The 19,027-nt window shown below is 41.3% G+C and overlaps 1 protein-coding gene across 2 annotated transcripts; it reads left to right on the plus strand.

The window, feature by feature from the left end:
* Window positions 1–10,636: 10,636 nt before the first annotated feature.
* On the plus strand, window positions 10,637–18,930 carry LOC133922200 (vacuolar protein sorting-associated protein 45 homolog). Of its 2 annotated transcripts, XM_062367415.1 has the most exons (14): window positions 10,637–10,740; window positions 10,809–10,991; window positions 11,076–11,277; window positions 11,380–11,459; window positions 11,554–11,781; window positions 12,625–12,750; window positions 12,837–12,917; window positions 13,005–13,146; window positions 13,282–13,460; window positions 15,345–15,500; window positions 17,218–17,325; window positions 17,398–17,519; window positions 17,726–17,857; window positions 18,035–18,930. In XM_062367415.1, exons 2-14 carry the CDS (start codon window positions 10,902–10,904, stop codon window positions 18,090–18,092), a joined length of 1,704 nt encoding a protein of 567 aa, XP_062223399.1. In that variant the 5' UTR covers window positions 10,637–10,740; window positions 10,809–10,901; the 3' UTR covers window positions 18,093–18,930. The 2 variants fall into 2 exon arrangements, with proteins under 2 accessions (XP_062223399.1, XP_062223400.1); XM_062367416.1 differs by lacking the exon at window positions 12,837–12,917 and having other exon boundaries at window positions 10,651–10,991.
* The last annotated feature ends 97 nt before the right edge of the window (window positions 18,931–19,027 follow it).

The following is a 19,027-nucleotide window of genomic DNA, read 5'->3' on the forward strand; positions in this document are numbered from 1 at the left end:
AGGAGGGGTGGTCTCATCTCTGATCACAAAACCCTCCTGCCTGTTGTAGGCATCAACAGCAGCAAGCGCTCTGTCCCATTCCTTCTGAGTCTTTGACTTCTTCTGCTTCGGCTGCTCAATTGCCTTGCCCTTGCCCTTGTCACTGCGATTACGACCCATCTGACAGATGTAACGTGAAATAGAGATGAGTGATCATATTGGGTTTAAGATTTCGAATGAAATTAACCCTAAACGGAACCCTAAGCATGGATGGATATGAATTGAGACAATCATGCTATGGATATAGGCAAGAGACAATAGATAGTGATCAATTGCATAGAGTAAGACTTGAATTTGGGCAAATTAATCAAAATAGGCATGAATTTGAAGCAAATGTGAACGATTTTGCTTGAATTTGAGTGAAATGAGCGATATATGGTACAAACAGATGAACATGCCCTAGTAGGTGATGAAAAGGTGGAGATGAAGCTAATTTCTTGATTTGATCACGGCAAGAGGCAAGATTTGACAAAATTCATCTAATTTGACATGAGTTTGAGGCAAATTTGTATTAAAGTCAACGGATTTAACAAGGAAGACGCATAATTGATGAACATGCTCTCAATTTATGTCAATTGAAACTGAATGATCACAAATTTGAGAGAAATTGACTCAAATTTACATGAATTTGAATGGAATTTGCATGGATTGTCTTGAATAATCACGAATTTGGCCAAATTATGCGCAATTTTGACTATCATGTACTCAATTCATGTCTAAAAGATGGAATAGCAACAAATTGGATCAAATTTGCTTTGATTTTTGAAGAAATTTCATGAATTTTGGCACACAATTGTATGAATTTGATCTAGGGCTTCATCAATTTGAGTACACCGGCCACAAATGTGCTCACCACGATGAAGGAGAGAGAGAGGAGGCGGTGGTGATGCCGGAGATGATAGCCGGCGGCGCAAGAGGAGCGGCGGCGGTGAGGAGGGCACGGCGGAGGCTGCTCTGCGCGCGGGATCTCAGGGCAGCGACGGGCGGAGAGCCGGCGGTGGCGAACTGGTGGCGCCGGTGGATGGCGCAACTCCGGCGGCGGCGCTACGGAACTGGGAGGCGGCGAGTCGGCGAGGTGGCGCGACGACGTACGAGCGGCGGCGAAAAATGAGAGAGCCGGCCGACCGGGAAGACATATATGACAGGTGGGTCCCGCAGTTTTTGAAAGCACCGGATAATCCGGTGGAGGCAACAGAGAGCACCGGATAGACCACCGGACTAATTTTTGCAGAACCAACTTTCAGGGACCGAAAACTCTGTTCACAGGATGTTCCGCTGAGCTTATATTTAGCACCGGATGACATCACCGGATATTCCGCTGATCACCAGGAAAAGGCAACGGACTAATTTTTGCAGAACTAAATTTTTGAAGGCCGAAACCTATTATACTCACCGGACTTTCCGCTGATCACAACATAACATCACCGGACTTATGTTAAGATTTTGAAGTTCACTGAACTGATGAGCACCGGAATGTCCGCTGATAACTAACTGATCACCGGACCATTGCCATGGTTGAACTGATCTGAGACAGAGATCACAGGATATTCCGCTGGTAAAATGAAAGGAGCGCCGGACTATCCGGTGATATGAGAAAAACCAGGCTGAACTAATTTCTCTCACTGAGTCCAAGTTTCAAATAACCACTCAACATAAACACATATTTGGACCAGTTTGAGTGAATCCCTTACCCTCTCAAACTCTCATTTACAAATATTTGCCAAAAAGGCTCTAACATATATAATTTTTGAAATAATCAAATAAGAGCCAAAGAAGATGGTAGAAAACACCAAGGAAATATTTGAGCCATATTTCCTATGAACTTAAAGATGAAGGCTTTAAATTCGCTAGGTCATGACTCAATAGGCATTAAGCACTTATATCTTTCTAATCACACTTTTAGAAGTGTACGTTCACATTGAGAGCGAACTATAATCTCAAAGAGTGATATTCTCCTTTGTGATCTCTCTACCACCAATGCTTAAGCAATGTAAGACATATGCATGAAAGTAGACATGAGTGCATATTATATGACATGTGAATGCGAAGCGTAAAATTAATCTATCTTGTCATATTACTTCCCTTCTCAAGATTCTTCATGGTGAACCCAACAACATGCCTTGAGAAGAACTAGTGACCCACCATTTCAAGCAAAACCCATGTCCACCATTACCTTGAGAAGGTTAGACAAGGTCCTATTATGAATGCATCTATATGACAAGGTATCAAATGACATTAGAAGCATCGATCACATTTAGTTCATTTCGTAATCTACTAAAAGTGGCTTCATCTAGAGGTTTAGTGAAGATATCCGCCAGTTGATCTTCCGATCGAACACTACTAAGAGAGATATCATTGTTTGCCACATGGTCTCTTAGAAAGTGATGACGGATATCAATGTGCTTTGTGCGGGAGTGTTGAACGGGATTGTTAGCAATTTTTACGGCACTCTCATTATCACAAAGGAGTGGAACCTTCTCTAGACGAACACCAAAGTCTAACAAGGTTTGCTTCATATAGAGGATTTGAGCACAACATGCTCCGGCGGCAATGTATTCTGCTTCAGCTGTGGACAAGGCTACTGAATTTTGCTTCTTAGAACTCCAAGAGACTAGGGATCGCCCTAGCAAGTGGCACCCACCCGAAGTACTCTTGCGATCCACACGGCATCCGGCAAAGTCCGAATCCGAGTATCCAAGCAGTATGAAACTAGCGCCTTTTGGGTACCACAAGCCTATGCTAGGTGTATGCTTTAGGTATCTAAGGATTCTTTTTACCGCACCAAGATGAGATTCCTTAGGATTAGCTTGAAAACGAGCGCACATGCATACACTAAACATTATGTCGGGCCTAGATGCGGTAAGGTAAAGGAGTGACCCAATCATCGAACGATAGAGTTTTTGGTCAATCGATTTACCCGTTTCATCCAAGTCGAGATGTCCATTTGTAGGCATGGGGGTCTTGATTGGCTTGCACTCTTCCATCTTAAACTTCTTGAGGATATCTCTCGTGTACTTCTCTTGATGGATGAATGTCCCTTCCTTTAATTGCTTGATTTGGAATCCAAGAAAGTAATTTAGCTCACCAATCATCGACATCTCGAACTCCTTAGACATCATATCACCAAATTTCTTGCAAAACTCTTTGTTAGTTGAACCAAATATTATATCATCAACATAAACTTGACACAAGAAAAGCTCATTGTCGATGATCTTTGTGAACAATGTGGTGTCCACCCTCCCGATCTTGAATCCTTGGTTGATGAGGAAGTCACGTAGGCGTTCATACCAAGCTCGTGGGGCTTGCTTGAGACCATAAAGTGCCTTGACCAACCTATAAACATGATTAGGATATCTAGGATCTTTGAAACCGGGGGGTTGTTCAACATATACGAGTTCATTAATAAGGCCATTTAAGAATGCACTTTTCACGTCTATTTGATAGAGTTTTATGTTATGATGTGAAGCAAATGCTAGAAGGATACGGATGGCCTCAAGCCTTGCCACGGGAGCAAATGTTTCGCCAAAATCCAATCCTTCAATTTGTGCAAAGCCTTGTGCGACAAGTCTTGCCTTGTTGCGTACCACCACACCATGTTCATCTTGCTTGTTGCGAAAGACCCACTTTGTTCCAATTATGTTCTTGTCTTGAGGCCTTTCCTCAAGTATCCATACCTCATTTCGAGTAAAGTTGTTGAGTTCTTCTTGCATTGCCATCACCCAATCAGGATCAGTGAGAGCCTCATCTACATGTGTGGGTTCTGAACAAGAGACAAACGAGTAATGTTCACAAAATGAAGCACACTGACGAGAGCGAGTTTGTACTCCCCTAGATGGACTTCCAATGATCAAGTCAATCGGGTGATCCTTGGAAATATGTGTATGCTTCACTTGTGGTTGTTGAGGTGTATTTTGTGGTGATCCAACATCTTGAGCTTGAGCTTGAGCTTCCTCTTGAGAGATATGGACATCATGTGATGGAAGTGGTTGATCATCTTTGTCTTCATCTTTATCAACTTGTGGTGCCATTGAGGTGTGTGGTATTGAAGTAGAGGGTACATCTTCATCGTCCTCCTTAGGCTTGATATCCCCAATTGCCATATTCTTCATTGCATCTCTCAAGGGTTCATCACCTACATCATCACAAGAAATATCCTCTCCTTGGGAGCCATTAGATTCATCAAACTCCACATCACAAGTTTCTTCAACAAAGCCGGTGGCATTGTTGAATACTCGATATGCTTTGGAGTTTGATGCATAGCCAACAAGAAAACCAATGTCACAACGTTTTTCAAACTTGCCTAGGCGTTCCTTTTTCTTGTAGATAAAACACTTACACCCGAACACCCGGAAGTAGGAGACATTGGGTTTTCTCCCAATAAGAAGCTCGTATGGCGTCTTTTTCAATAGTCGATGGAGGTAGACTCGGTTAGAAGCATGGCATGCCGTATTGATTGCTTCCGCCCAAAACTTCTCCGGAGTACCATACTCATCTAACATTGCTCTTGCAAGTGTAATCAAGGTCTTGTTCTTCCTCTCTACTACGCCATTTTGCTGAGGTGTATAGGTTGATGAAAACTCATGTTTGATGCCTCTTTCTTCACAAAAATCTTCAATTTGAGTGTTCTTGAACTCCGTCCCATTGTCACTCCGGATCTTCACAAGTATGGACTCAAACTCATTTTGAGCCCTTTTTGCGAACTTCTTGAAGATTTCAACGGTCTTTCCTTTGTCATCTAAAAAGAAAGTCCAAGTATATCTTGTATAATCATCAACAATGACAAGACAATATAAATTACCACCAAGACTTTTGTAGGTAGTTGGTCCGAAGAGGTCCATGTGTAGAAGTTCCAAGGGTCTTGACGTAGACATCATGGACTTGTATGGATGAGGACTTGCAACTTGTTTTCCGGCTTGACACGCACTACACAACCTGTCCTTCTCGAAAATCACATCCTTCACACCAACCACCTTCCCATTTTTGAATACCTTCTTGAGTTGGCTCATCCCAATGTGTGCAAGCCGACGATGCCAAAGCCAACCCATAGATGTCTTGGTGAAGAGACATGTAGTCAAGCTAGCATCATTAGAGGAAAAATCCACAAGATAGATATGCCCATGTCTAAATCCTTTGAATATTAGGTCATTATGCTTCTTACTCGTTATGATAACATCAACATCACTAAACAAGCATGTGAAACCCAAATCACATAGTTGAGCTACGGAGAGTAGATTGAAGCTAAGTGATTCTACTAAAAGAACATTGGAAATAGAGAGATCTTTTGAGATAGCCACCTTACCCAAACCTACCACATTTGCCTTAGAGTTATCACCAAAAGTGACTTTATCATGATTATCCACTTCATCTTCTAGCGAGGTGAACATCGTTACATTGCCGGTCATATGTTGTGTACATCCGCTATCAAGCACCCAATGTTTTCCACCGGCTTTGTAGTTCACCTACACACATGTGATCAAGCCTTTTGTTTAGGTACCCAACCAAGTTTGGTACCTTTTATGTGAGATACAAGATATTTAGGCACCCAAAGTTGCCTAGGAAGTTTGCCCTTAGCTTGAGTTCCAATGAATTTTGCCATAATTTTACCATTTTTAAGCTTATGTAATAGAAAATGATGATCATTAAATGTGGACTTGTATTTAGAAGGCAAAATAGGGAGAGGTTTGGTAGGAATTGGACACTCTCTTGTGTGGTGTCCGGTGACTTGACAATGTTGGCAATATGAACCAACTTCCTTGATGAAACAATTCTTGATCTCCGGTGTCTTTATGACCCTTTTTACCGGGTTGGGGAAGCATCCAAGTCCTTTCTTGTTGTAGTACAAAGCATTCATCATGAGGATTTCCTTGTGCTTGTATTCCCCCTTAGTCAACCGGGCCACACAAGATTTGAGACTTGCAATTTCACTTTCAAGCTCTTGCTCCCTTGCATGGTTAGTCTTAGATGATGATGTAATATCACATGATATATCAAGAAGATCATCACAAGAGGTAGATGCATTGACCTTAACTAGATCATTATCAACCAATTCATCCAAGCTACGATCAATGGCATCATAGGCATATTCAAGTTCTTGGTGTTTGTATATTAGGCCATCATGCTCAAGTTTTAGCTTATAGTTACTTGCTTTAAGAGACTTGTTGGATTCAACTACTTCATCATATTTTCCAAGCAAATTATTGTGTTTAGTGAGCAACTCATCATGTTTAGAACTAAGCATGGAGTTAGCATTTTCAAGCAACTTGATTTTAGCCTTTTGCCTCTTGATGATAGCAGCATAGTCATTCATTAGCTTAGATAGATCATTAGGAGAAAGACCATTATCATCACTACTATCATCTTCCTCACTACTCACCTTGTTGTTACCTTTTGCCATGAGGCACATAGGTGGTGGAGGTAGAGGTGGATCATCATTGACGATTGCGAGACCCGCGAAGTTGTTGTCATCATTATCACTTGAGTCATCACTTGAGCTCTCACCGGAGACCCATTCACCAACAATGTAGGTCTTACGTCCTCCACCTCTCTTGTTAAAGAGCTTCTTCTTCTTCTTATCTTGATCCTTCTTCTTGTACTTGTCCTCATCTTCACTTGCATCAAGCTTCTTGAACTTGTTCTTGTTTCTCTTGTCAGGATGAGGACAATCATATGATATGTAACCAAGATTACCACAATTGTAGCACTTCTTCTTGTCTCCACCACCGAACTTGTCAAATTTCTTTGGACGAAATTTGTTCTTCTTGGGATCATAGTTGTAGCCTTTCTTTTGAAACTTAGAGATCATCCTTGTGGTTCTTCTTATGAGAAGAGCAAGCTCGGTGTCGGAGTCATCATCATCATGTTCATCATTATCGTCATCTTCATCACTTTCACTTGATGATGAAGGAAGCTTGATCTTCTTCTTCTTGTTGCCGACCATCTTTGCTTTGAGAGCAAGGTTTTTCTTGGATGAGGACTCATGATCTCCAAACAAGAACATTTCATGCGCACATATCTTTCCAACAGCATCTGTGATGGTCATGTCATTGATGTCTCTTTCATGAAGAAGAGAGATAACAATATTGTATTGTGGCTTGGGAAGTACCATCAAGATCCTACGGATAACATCTCCATCGGACAATTGAGTGAGTTCAAGAGAATTGATTTCTTCCACAAGCATGTTTATACGAGAATACATGTCATTGCATAATTCATTTGGAAACATCTTGAATTGATTTAGAGCATTCATAAGCACATGATATCTTTCTTCACGAATTCTCCTAGATCCCTCATGAATTTCACAAAGAGCGACCCAAATGTCATGAGCGAATTCCTTACTTCTAACTCTAGAGAAAACTTCTTCACTAATTCCCTCAAATATAGCATTCTTAGCCTTAGCATTCCACCTAACTTCTTGTTCGGTAAAAGGTTGTTCAAACCCAACGGAGGTTGCTTGCCAACACTCGGGGGAAATAGCCTCTAGATAGCTCGCCATGCGAACTTTCCAATACGCAAAGTTCTTTCCCTCGAACCTTGGCACGCTACTTCCGCTCCCCGGGGCCATTTCTCTAGGATTTTAAGCCTATCAAGAGAACGTGGCTCTGATACCAATTGAAAGGATCGAATAGCCCAAGAGGGGGGGTGAATTGGGATATTAATTTTTTTTTAATTAACTACTGCTTGACCAAATAAAACTTATAAGAAACGTAAGTAAGGAATTTTAACTAGCACAAGATAGCTAACCACGCAAGAATTAACTAAGAAAGACAATTCCTAAGAAGAACTTGCAATAATAACAAAGCTCAAAATAAGATGCAAGAAAGTAAAGAGTTGGAGAAGACAACACCGATTTTTTTTCCGAGGTTTCGAGAAGTTGGCACTTCCCCCTAGTCCTCGTTGGAGCATCCACCAAGGATGTCGCTCCCCCTTGAGTCACCAAGGCTCAAGTGCTCCCTCTTGATTACCCCTTCTCCATCTCCGGATTGGCGGGTATCAAACCAAGTACATCCTCTTTTTCCGGGGCTCCCACAATTGCTCCAAGAGCTCACCGAGAAATCCTCCGATCACCAAGACCGTCTAGGTGTTGCCAACCACCAAGAGTAACAAGCCTCAAGCTTCACTTGACAAAGACCAAGCCTAGACAACAGCTAGATGCACACTTGTTACTCTCCAAGCACTCAAAGAAGTCCTTAATCCTCAACTAAGAACTTAAAATGGACACAAGTGCTCCCTCTCTTGCCTCTAAATGACACACCAAGTGTATGAGCTGCTACAGGGTCGCAAGAGCAACTGTTGAAACCAACTGAGTGGGTATTTATAGCCTAGAGATCAAAAATTAGCCGTTGGCTAACCACTTTCATTTTACTGTAATCACCGGATAATCTGCTGGCTATATCCTTAAGATCACCGGATAGTCCGGTGGGTTCAAACCCAGAGCCAGCTGTCACTAGCCGTTGCACGGCAACATTTGTCCGGTGATAAACTCCGGTGAACAACAGTCAACACCGGATAATCCGGTGAGTACAACTCACCCGACCCTTTGAATTTCAGAACCTTCTGCAAGAAATACTCCGGTGATATTTTTGCTACCACCGGATAATCCGGTGAGTTCAATTTGTCTGAGTTTCTTCACAACATTTCTCCGGTGGTCTGCCAGCTAAGTCACCGGATAATCCTGTGAACGTAATTTTCCACTGTGGCCCGAAGCAATACTCTCTGCAAGAAATAGTCCGGTGTTCATATTATGCATTCACCGGATAATCCGGTGGGTACAAAATTGTTTTTCTCCGAAAATTTTCTCTGCTGGAAAAGCTCCGGTGGTCACCGGACTTTCATCGCCGGATATTCCGGTGTAACACTTCTGAAATTTTTCATATAATTCGGATGCCTCAATTAGTGTTTATCCGGTGAGTATTAGACATCCATCAGAGGATAATCCGGTGAATAAATGTTTTGTGAGCTTGTCCAATTCAACTCTCTTTGAGCTCTAATTCCTTGACAGCTTCACCATGGACTTGTATGCTCTACCTAGTGCTAGAATTTAACAAGTGTGTATCATCTACGTCTAGACTCACTAAGTCAAGCTACTACTTTTAGCCCCCCTTTATAGTACGATCAAAAGACAAAAAGAAAAGGAGACCTATACTACTCTAAGTATCCTCCATCTCCTTTGTGACACTTAGAACTAGAAGATCCTTAGTCTTAAAGCATATGTCCTTTGATTGTCCATATAAGCACTTTAGGGACCAAGATTAACCAAATGTCATTGTATACTGAATTTTTGATTCCCTTCAAAACAAATTGTTAGTCACAGTAATATGGTTGTCATTAATCACCGAAACACTTACCACTTACCTAGGGGCCTAGATGCTACATCAGGATAGCCTCCATTACGCCAGAGTGTCAGAGCAGTGTCCATCAGTCTAGGCTTTTAATGCCGATCACTTCCTTGCAGGCAAAGCACGACCGGTGTTCCCCTTCCAGCAGATCTTTCCTAAGGCCTGCTGACTCACCTTGTAACCTTCGGGAAGGCGGTCCGAGCAGCCCGAGGCGGGGGCCTCGTGAGGTATGGAACCGGGAGGTGAAAGCTTTGGGAAGCAGGACTCCGGAAGGTCGGGGCTTCAGGAGGCCGAAGTTTTGGGGGACCAAGGCTTCAGGAGGTCGGGTTTTTGGGAGGCTGAGCCTTCGGGAGACCGAGCTGGCTAAGCCAAGGGAAGGCTTCACAGGTACGAATATGTACTGTAAAGGGATCTGATGACTTCGGAGGTCGAGCTTTCAACTGAGAGTCCGGAGATCAAGACTCCGGAGGGACCTGGATGATAATCTTCAACCATTATTCTCAGACTGGTTTATTTTTCCCCAACAAGTTTCTTCTGATCTGCTTATTTGTCTATATATTCTTTCTTTCTAGTTCAAAACCTTTATTTTCTAAGATTTTTTTAGTCAAACATAAGTAGATAGCAATTCCACTAACATAAGTAGATACCCAAACGTGTATTGTGAAAATACATTGTATGGTACGAATAGCTTCATCTGGTGTGATTTTGTTTTGTTTGTGTGATTTTTCATGTCGAGATCTAGATTCTAGATTTTATGGTTCTTTCTTGAATCAGCAGATATGAACAGGTGGAAGAGGATGAGGAATCAGATGGAGGAAGGGGAGCAGGAGGAAGGAACCAATGATCTTGTGTTCGACACAATTTCATATCTCGATCCACTTTTTTGCGCTCTTGCGCATTCTTTCGCTACTTGTTGATCGGTTGCCGGTGTTCTTTTCTCCCCCCCCCCCTACCTCTAAGGTGTTCTCTGTGCTTTTGTGTGCTTATATGGTCCTATGCCTTCTGTTTTTCTGTTAGGCCATTTTTGTTGTTGCTATTTCTATACATAAGGTTAGCAAATTTGTTTTAGGTCTTTTTTTGTGTAAGTTTATTATTGGACCTATTTCTCCACCCGTTTGATAATAGGTTTGTGAGCTTCTTTGTTCGGATCCGTTACTAGATGAAAATCTGTCGATAGATGAAAATTTGATTGGACAAAATCCTGATAGGAAAAACGTAGCAACACCTGATTGGCCAAAAAGGGATAGATCTTGCAAAAAAATTTGTCGACAGTTAAATGGTGGGCATTCGCTTTTTTTTTACCACCGGTGACCTCGGGTGGCATTTTATAGACTCAGAGTCCGCATATCAACCGGGGATAATGAATGTATGATCTTCTACCGTTTCTCTTGTTCCCCACTTCCCCTGTGAATTCTCGGTTGCTTCCTGCTTCAGCTCTGAGGAGACCTCGCCGCCGGCGTCCGAACCCTAACCGCCACCACTCCACACCAAACCCGAAGAAGAACTAGCTGCGGCGGCAGCAGCAGCATGGTGCTGATCCCTCTCGTCCGCGACTACATCGACCGCATGCTCCACGACATCCCAGGGATGAAGGTCCTCGTGCTCGACCCCCAAAGCGTACGTGCGCCCCTCCCCCGAAAACCTTAGCTCTGGCTCCAACTCGATTCCGATCTGACCAGATCCGTGTCCGCCCGCTTCCAGGTCGGGATGGTGAGCGTGGTGTACAGCCAGTCGGATCTGCTGCGAAAGGAGGTGTTCCTCGTGGAGACGGTCGACAACGCCTCCAGCTCCAGGGAGTCCATGGCGCACCTCAAGGCTGTCTACTTCCTCCGACCCTCCTCGGACAACGTCCAGAAGCTCCGTAGGCACCTTGCCGCGCCGCGCTTCGCCGAGTACCACCTCTGTGCGTAAACCAATCACATCACCTGTTTCCTACGGTATATCTATGCTGGTGCGGTGGGATTTAATTGATTTGGTTTGTTTCAATGGTTTTTGGCCCTCGCAGTCTTCTCCAATATACTGAAGATTCCACAGATTCAGGTGCTCGCCGATTCTGATGAGCAGGAGGTTGTGCAGCAAGTTCAGGTTAGTGTGGGGTACGATTGCATATGCACATTGGAATAGGAAGTGCTTCAAATGGAGTCTGATATTGGCGGATGTGGTCGCTCTGTTTTTGCAGGAGTTTTATGCTGATTTTTGTGCCATTGACCCATACCATTTCACTCTCAACATACAAAATAACCACATGTACATGCTTCCAACTTTGGTCGGTCCTCCTGGTATTCAGAGCTTCTGTGATCGAGCTGTTGATGGCATTGCTTCTGTCTTTTTGGCCCTTAAGCGCCGCCCTATTATTAGATATCAAAGGGCATCAGATGCTGCAAAAAGGATTGCACAAGAAACTGCGGTGGGTCAACTGTCACTGTGAAACATTGCTATAAGGTCATATGAAAATAATTATACTGAAACTATAGGAGTTTCAACTTTCAACGGAAAGTTTCAATATGTTTTCATAAACCACAACTCTTTAGATTTTGTTACTCAGACATCTTCAGGCTTAACTTGCTTAGGGGTAGTTTACGTTTGCCGAGCTGCTCTTTGGGATCTGGTTATTATGCAAATCTATGCTTTCAGCTAATTACTATAATCAAAACTAGAGAAACTAAACTGGTTTCTAAAAGCAATATTGCTTTTCCTTCTATAAGCTTACTGATTATCATCAGTGCGATTTGTGAATTAATTGTTACACTTGAGTTATTATCTCAAAGAACTTTTTTGGAACTTGGAAGTAGCTATGATTTTGACCATTTGAACAAGCATTGATAATGCTGCGTAGACATAAAAGGGTATAATCATCTTCTGTCATCTAAAAGGGTAGAATAATATAAATATAAGAGCTGTACATTTGCAGTTACATTATTATTGTTTGGGTGCTTTTGGAGTGGCAGTATTCATTTCTGTATGTTACGTTCATCAAAGTCAGTATGGTAGAAGTGTTTTTTTTTTTAATGCAATTCATAAATGCCTTTTTTCACTATCCACTTCTTGTCCTACAAGTGGGAGTAGGAAGAAGTGCAATTTGTAGAAGTAGAGTAAGGTCAAAATATCTTTTGTAGCTAAAACCGTCGGCATCATAAGGCTCTTCAGTTTTTGTGACAAAAAACCAATCATGATTGTCATTGTGACATCTATTTGGAATAACAACTCATATGGAACTTGTTCTGAAGCACTTATAGTTTGGAATACGCAGAGATTGATGTATGATCAGGAAAGTGGCCTGTTTGACTTTAGACGAACAGAAAACTCTTCCTTGTTGTTGGTGATTGACAGAAGGGATGATCCTGTTACACCTTTACTTAACCAATGGACGTATCAGGTAACCTAAAAAAAGAGATTGTGTATTTTTCCCTGTCTCAAATGTACTTTTCTATTAATTTGCAAGCAATTTTATATGGATCACAGGCAATGGTTCATGAGCTTATTGGAATCGAGAACAATAAAGTAGATCTTAGGGGATTTACTAATGTCCCTAAAGACCAGCAGGTTTATAAATGTTGAATTTCTCCTTATGTGATACGATAAAATAAGTTATTTTTTAAATGTTGATCCATAAGAAATATGCTTATACAGGAGGTGGTTCTATCATCAATCCACGATGATTTTTTTAGAGTTAACATGTTTGAGAATTTTGGGGACCTTGGTATGAACATCAAAAGAATGGTAGATGACTTTCAGCATCTTTCAAAGAGCAGCCTGAATCTCCAGAGTATAGGTAATGTAGATTTTCGGTTTTCACTATTTCCTGTGAAAGAAATAATGTATGGAAACAAAATGTAATATGCCAATAGCATTTGGCAAAATCTAATGGTGCAGTTTGTGTTCGCGTCTTACTGGTTAATGGTTTTAGGTGATATGGCAAAATTCGTGACCAACTATCCTGAATATCGAAAGGCACATGGAAATGTAACGAAACATGTTGCTTTGGTAAGCGAGATGAGCAGAATTGTGGAGGAAAGGAAGCTTATGCTAGTTTCACAGACAGAACAAGAGCTAGCATGTACAAGTGGACAAGCAGCCGCCTTTGAGGTATGCATTTCATGCATGGAAAGTATTGAATGTCATCAGTGACAACTTGCCCTTAAATTCCTATGTGCATTTTCTAACCACGTAAAGGTGTTAACCTCAGAAATAATTATCGAAATTTGAGCTTGTGCTATTCATGCTATTTATAATGGATAGTTCTCATTTATTTTTATACAATATGTTGTTCAGTTCCTTCAGTTAAAAAATGTATTCCATTTTCCTAATCACTCACAGTAGATTATTTTTGAAACAATGTTTTAAACTATTATTTATTTTTGCAAAAATCCACTGCAAGTGGGCGGTTTGTCAAAAACCCACTTATATTTTTTCAGTCAAACACCCAAAAGTTTAATGCAATTCTGGTTTCCCACCTTTGGACATTTTGTCTTTTGAACGTTCGGCGTATTGCTGAGTTGGCAGTCCAACGAGGCTCGATGCATTGTTCTATGACTCTATGTATATCAAGTTGGGGTCTGTCCCTTCGAAGTGAAAGAGAACCAAATAGTCCATTGTTATGATACCTAGATCAACATGGATAAACAACACTAGGAGAATGGCCAGCTGGAGTTGTCTTCTTGGGGATGAAGAGTGGACTATAGATAAAGAGATGGGAACCTAGATTATTTCATTGTTCTTCCTTCATTCTGGTGCACAGCTGTATGCCCCCTTAAATATATGGGTGACTAGCCCCTAACATGGATATCTAATGCAACAAATCAACTAGGGATGAGGACGTATCCAAACTAACCAAATATAAGTATATGCATCTAACCAATTTAATAATAAGGATATGCGTGCATCCTAATAAAAGGTAACCAAAGGTTGGAGGCCTGGTCTTGAGCTGCCTATTCCTGCCTCCTTGTGCGCTGCTGGTCCTTGGGACCATATGGTCAGTCGGCTGGCAGTGACGTACACTAATGTGCACATAACATCCAAACTCAACCATGATGCTAGACAGAACAGTGTTCCTTTTCCACCCAAAATTGGCCTTGTCAGCCCAAAAAGCCACAAGAAAAACCCCTCGATAGGCATAAACCATTGCACTGAGCCTTGCTTGCCTGCCTACTCAGCATCATGTCGACTAGTCAAAGGACAAAGTTGCCACGGGTAGAAATCTGGAACCACATAAAACTTTGTGTGTTTAACTTCCAAGAAAGAGTTGTGGGTGGATTGGACGAGGTCTTTTTAGTTTTTACTTGATGACTAGTTTATTCCCCCATTCTTTCTCTTCTGCTTTTGTTGGTTATGGTTCCACAAAGGCACAAACATAGGAAACTGAGATCCTTTCCCAGTGTTTTGAACCAATTCTACTCTTGCAGTAGTCTATGCTACTAATCTATGTAGATCCAGATAATGAGAACTATGTGAACACCTCGGTTGACATTGGGTCAGGTCAGGTATACCTAAGAAAGCCTAATGGAGTTTTGCAGCTTGTGTTGTGTTGGTCTGCTGATGGATTTATACCTACGTGTCCAAGGTGGCATTGGGAGTCTGGGTCCACGCCTGTACGGAAACACCAGCTAAAGTTCTCGTTTTGTGCCAGTTATGTCCAAAATTGATCAGAGCTCGTTTTCATGCTTTTATAATTGGATATCTTATGTAATGTAACCGTGTGCTCCTGAAAATTGGTTGTCAGCTTCCTAAGTTCACTGCTTAAGGAGTTGTTCTTTTCTAAGGTGAAACTATACCTTATTTTCTGCCTCTACATGAGTTAAACCTGTACCTCTTATTACAACATGTTGACCTGTCTATTGGACTTGCTAATTAAGATGGAAGCACAATGTGTATGCTTCTAAATTCGTTTGTCTCATCATATTTGATGCTAGTTGAATGAATACAAGTAGTTTTTTTTTTAACTGCAAATAGTTCCCTGTTAAATTTCTGCAGGCTGTCACTTCCTTGCTAAACAATGAAAGTGTATCTGATATTGATCGCTTACGACTAGTAATGCTATATGCTTTGCGGTATGAAAAAGAAAGTCCAGTTCAGTTGATGCAGCTTTTCAACAAATTAGCTTCTCGTTCTGCCAAATACAAGTCTGGGGTATGTAAATTCGACTAGTTCTTGTGCTAGATCATGCTTTTCTCTAAGATTTGTTCAATCACACATGGTGTTTTCAATCATAAATGTTTCATGTTCGCCGTCTTGATATCATTGAACCGTGCTTTCTGTTCATAGTAATAGCGTTGTCTTCTTTGGAAATCAATGGACATCTCCACTTGCAGACTACGGAATCTGCTATAGTTTGGCTTTTGATATACATCCTTGATACCTTGTCATATTTGAAAGTACCGATTCATTGTTGGATCTGTATACAGCCATAGATTAAATGTTTTGTGAATGTTTAGAGACCCAAGCTCATTTTGAATTGTACTAAACTTTAGGGGAAAAAAGTTATTTTATACATCCAGCGGCAACGATTATATTTAATTAGCAGGATTACAATCGTTGGCAAGGAAAGTTCATAGGACACTGGTGGCTGGTATGGGAACACACACCGTTGCCTACTCAATATGGCATGTTCTTGCACACTAGTGTGCAGCTGCATTTGAACTTCTACAACGAAAGAAATTCTATACTCATCCTGCTAAGCTTCTATATGTTTACGACACTCAGTAGCATGTTGGTAGTCTGATACCACTTAGCATGAGCTGCATGGAACATACCTGCTTCTTCACAGCTTGCTGAACCACAATCACATTGCTTCTTGCTGGCGTAGAAGGTACAATCTGCATTATTCTTGAATCAGCCCAAGAGTGGATGAGACAATGATCAATTGGATTAGTCACTGTATTTGCTGAGTCTGGCTTCTCCTTGCGCAGCAGAGGTTGACATTATCTTTGCCTCAGGCAGGTTCTGAGGTACTTGTAGGTGTTAGCGAGTGTCCCAGGCTGACCATATCAACCAGATCTGCACATGATCACAATGCAACTTACTTGGCCTCCTTGCTTTTGTGTTGCATGCTTGAATTTCAACAGTCACCCTGCCCAAAGGAATTTGTAATGCAAGTTCAGCATCTGGAGGGAACTAAGTTTGTCAACATACCAATTATATTTTACTAGGTTTGGCTCGTAACCAGGAGTCTCTCTGTCATAACTTGACAGTAACCTTTAGGAACAGGTCATACTTGTAATAAGCTGTATGGCTGGTTTTGGCTGGATATTAGCGGAAATGCCCCCAAATCAGCCCTTATGAACAGTGGAAGGTTTAGGGTAACTAAATTTGAAGAATTTGTGTAGAGAAAGCAAAAAACAAGCTGACAGGAAAACCACTGGAATCTGGCTGGTTGAGCCCTGTTTCTGTCATGCTGGTCAAGGCCTGTACTTCTGAAAAGAACTGGTAACTGAAACCCTGTTCATGACTGACTTATCAATTGACACAAGTCACAACTAAAGCGCAGTGTGGGTATGATAAGATGTCATAATAGGGTTTTCGTGTTTGTGAACTTCATTTTATTGTGTGAACTCCACTTTACAACAATTATTTAGAATCCTAGATAACTATAGTTTCTCAGTTTCCCGGAAATAGAATTTCTGTAGGTCAGACTGTGCAATTGTCTCTGACTTGAATTAAGCCAGGTGTGCTAATTGGGCTTGAATGTTAGAATTCATCTTTATATTCCTGTTAAAAGGAACACTATTTACTGGGGTCTCGTTCAGTTGATCACCTCTTTGCTTTTTATTGGAGATAAAAGATCACTAGTTGTTATTTTTTACTATTGTTTCACAAGTTTAATGAGTATCACCACATTTGTATGCAGCTTGTTCAATTCCTCCTTAAGCAAGCTGGTGTTGATAAGAGAACATGCGATTTGTACGGGAACCGTGACCTATTAAATATTGCTCGCAACATGGCTCGTGGGCTTAAGGTTTATACAAATGTTTGTCTACGCAATAATGTTACATAAAATGTAGCTTCTTCTGATGCACTTCAGTTGCAGGGAGTTGAGAATGTGTACACCCAACACCAGCCTCTTCTCTTCCAAACGATGGAAGGAATCATGAAAGGGCGATTACGAGATGCTGACTATCCACTTGTTGGCAATCACTTCCAGCAGGGCAGGTTAGTCCGACAATGCCTGTGTTGTGTTAAATTAATACAAAAACTTTTATTGTTGGAATGGACGAGAAACCGCTCCTTAAACACTTCCTGATAAACAAAGCTAAATAATTTCTAGGGACCTTTCATGTCAATACCTTTTAGTTTCTGTTTAGCGGTGGTTTTTGCCAACAAGGGTTATTTATTTTGAAATGTGATGCTTTCCACAGGCCTCAAGATGTTGTCATATTCATTGTTGGAGGGACAACTTACGAGGAAGCAAGATCGGTGGCCCTTTTTAACACAGCAAATCCTGGAGTTCGTTTCTTCCTTGGAGGTTCAGCGGTTCTAAATTCAAAGAGGTATGCACTATGCACCAATGTTTTCTTTGCAGTTTTTGATACATCTCATATGCTTCTATTTGGAGGTAGAGGTGCCCAGAGTTTTGGAAACCTTTCCTGGTTTTTGGCAGATTTTCTGGTCGGGTTTTGGTTTTGGAATTTTAAATTTGAAAAGTTTAAAAACTTGATATATTGCAGATTTCTTGAAGATTTGGGAGAGGCGCAAAGAATATCGAAATCGAGCACTCTAGTATGAGCAGAATGGTGCTATCTCCTGTTTGAAGTGTTCCAGCGTATGACAATTGACAGTGTTGGCTCCACTTTTGCATATAATCAAATTTGTTTTAAAATTAGTAACATAGCTTTAGGTGCGTAGTGCAACACCATACAAAATAAGTAGTAGGTGACCAAGGTTTTCTTTTCATCGTTATTGTTTTCTTTTTTACATAGTTTTTGAGCAGAAAAAACAGCAGGCTAGGGTCCTACTGTCGCATTTTATTATGCATAAAAAAAAACTCCAAGGAAGGGCAGCAGGAAGACAAAAAAAGAGGGACAAAAATCATGAAGAAAAAAAGGCTAATAGAGGGAGACATTCTGTTCAAATGAAGGAGAACATTATTTACAAAGCAACTCTTCCACGCACTGGAAGAGGATTGCAATATGAAGATTTTAGCATTACGTTGCTTTCAGATTTCTCAAGCAGTAATGAGAGACTTCCATGAAGAAAGGGTAGGGGAACTCTCTCCTTGCATGTCTGAAGCTAGAGATTCCAAGAGATGCCACAAAATGTCCAGCATTCCATGCTAAATGGCCTGCTGAAGAAGATGTGATAAGGGGTTTCTTCCATACTCCTGTTGCAAAGCACGCAAGAATAGTCATCTCTTTGCACTCTGAAATTTTTTCGTCTGAGGAGATTTCTTGAGTTGAGGCGATCTTTGAAAAGAAGCCAGGCAAAATCGATTTTCAATATGCACTTCGACCTCCAAATCTAGCTAAATGGAGGGGGCTGAATTGATCTAGAGGTTGTATTGTAAAATTTCCTGGAAAAATACTCGGAGTTCCCCTAGTAGTAATTCCAAGTGTCCCATTGATCAGGTTGAGTCTGGAGTTGGTTGAGCAAAAGATGTAGAGTTTGCCGTTTTGAGGAAGCTTGTTGAGAGATGGGAGTGAAGCGTGAAGAAGAGATCATGG

The sequence above is a fragment of the Phragmites australis genome, chromosome 6 (assembly GCF_958298935.1).
Source record: "Phragmites australis chromosome 6, lpPhrAust1.1, whole genome shotgun sequence".
NCBI lineage: Eukaryota > Viridiplantae > Streptophyta > Magnoliopsida > Poales > Poaceae > Phragmites > Phragmites australis.

Bases quoted from the DNA above. Each gene is read 5' to 3' on its own strand.
- LOC133922200 (XM_062367415.1), top strand. From the start codon at position 10,902: ATGGTGCTGATCCCTCTCGTCCGCGACTACATCGACCGCATGCTCCAC. The intron at 17,520-17,725 runs GTTAGTCCGACA...TGCTTTCCACAG, and splicing joins AATCACTTCCAGCAGGGCAG to GCCTCAAGATGTTGTCATAT. The intron at 17,858-18,034 runs GTATGCACTATG...GATATATTGCAG, and splicing joins GCGGTTCTAAATTCAAAGAG to ATTTCTTGAAGATTTGGGAG.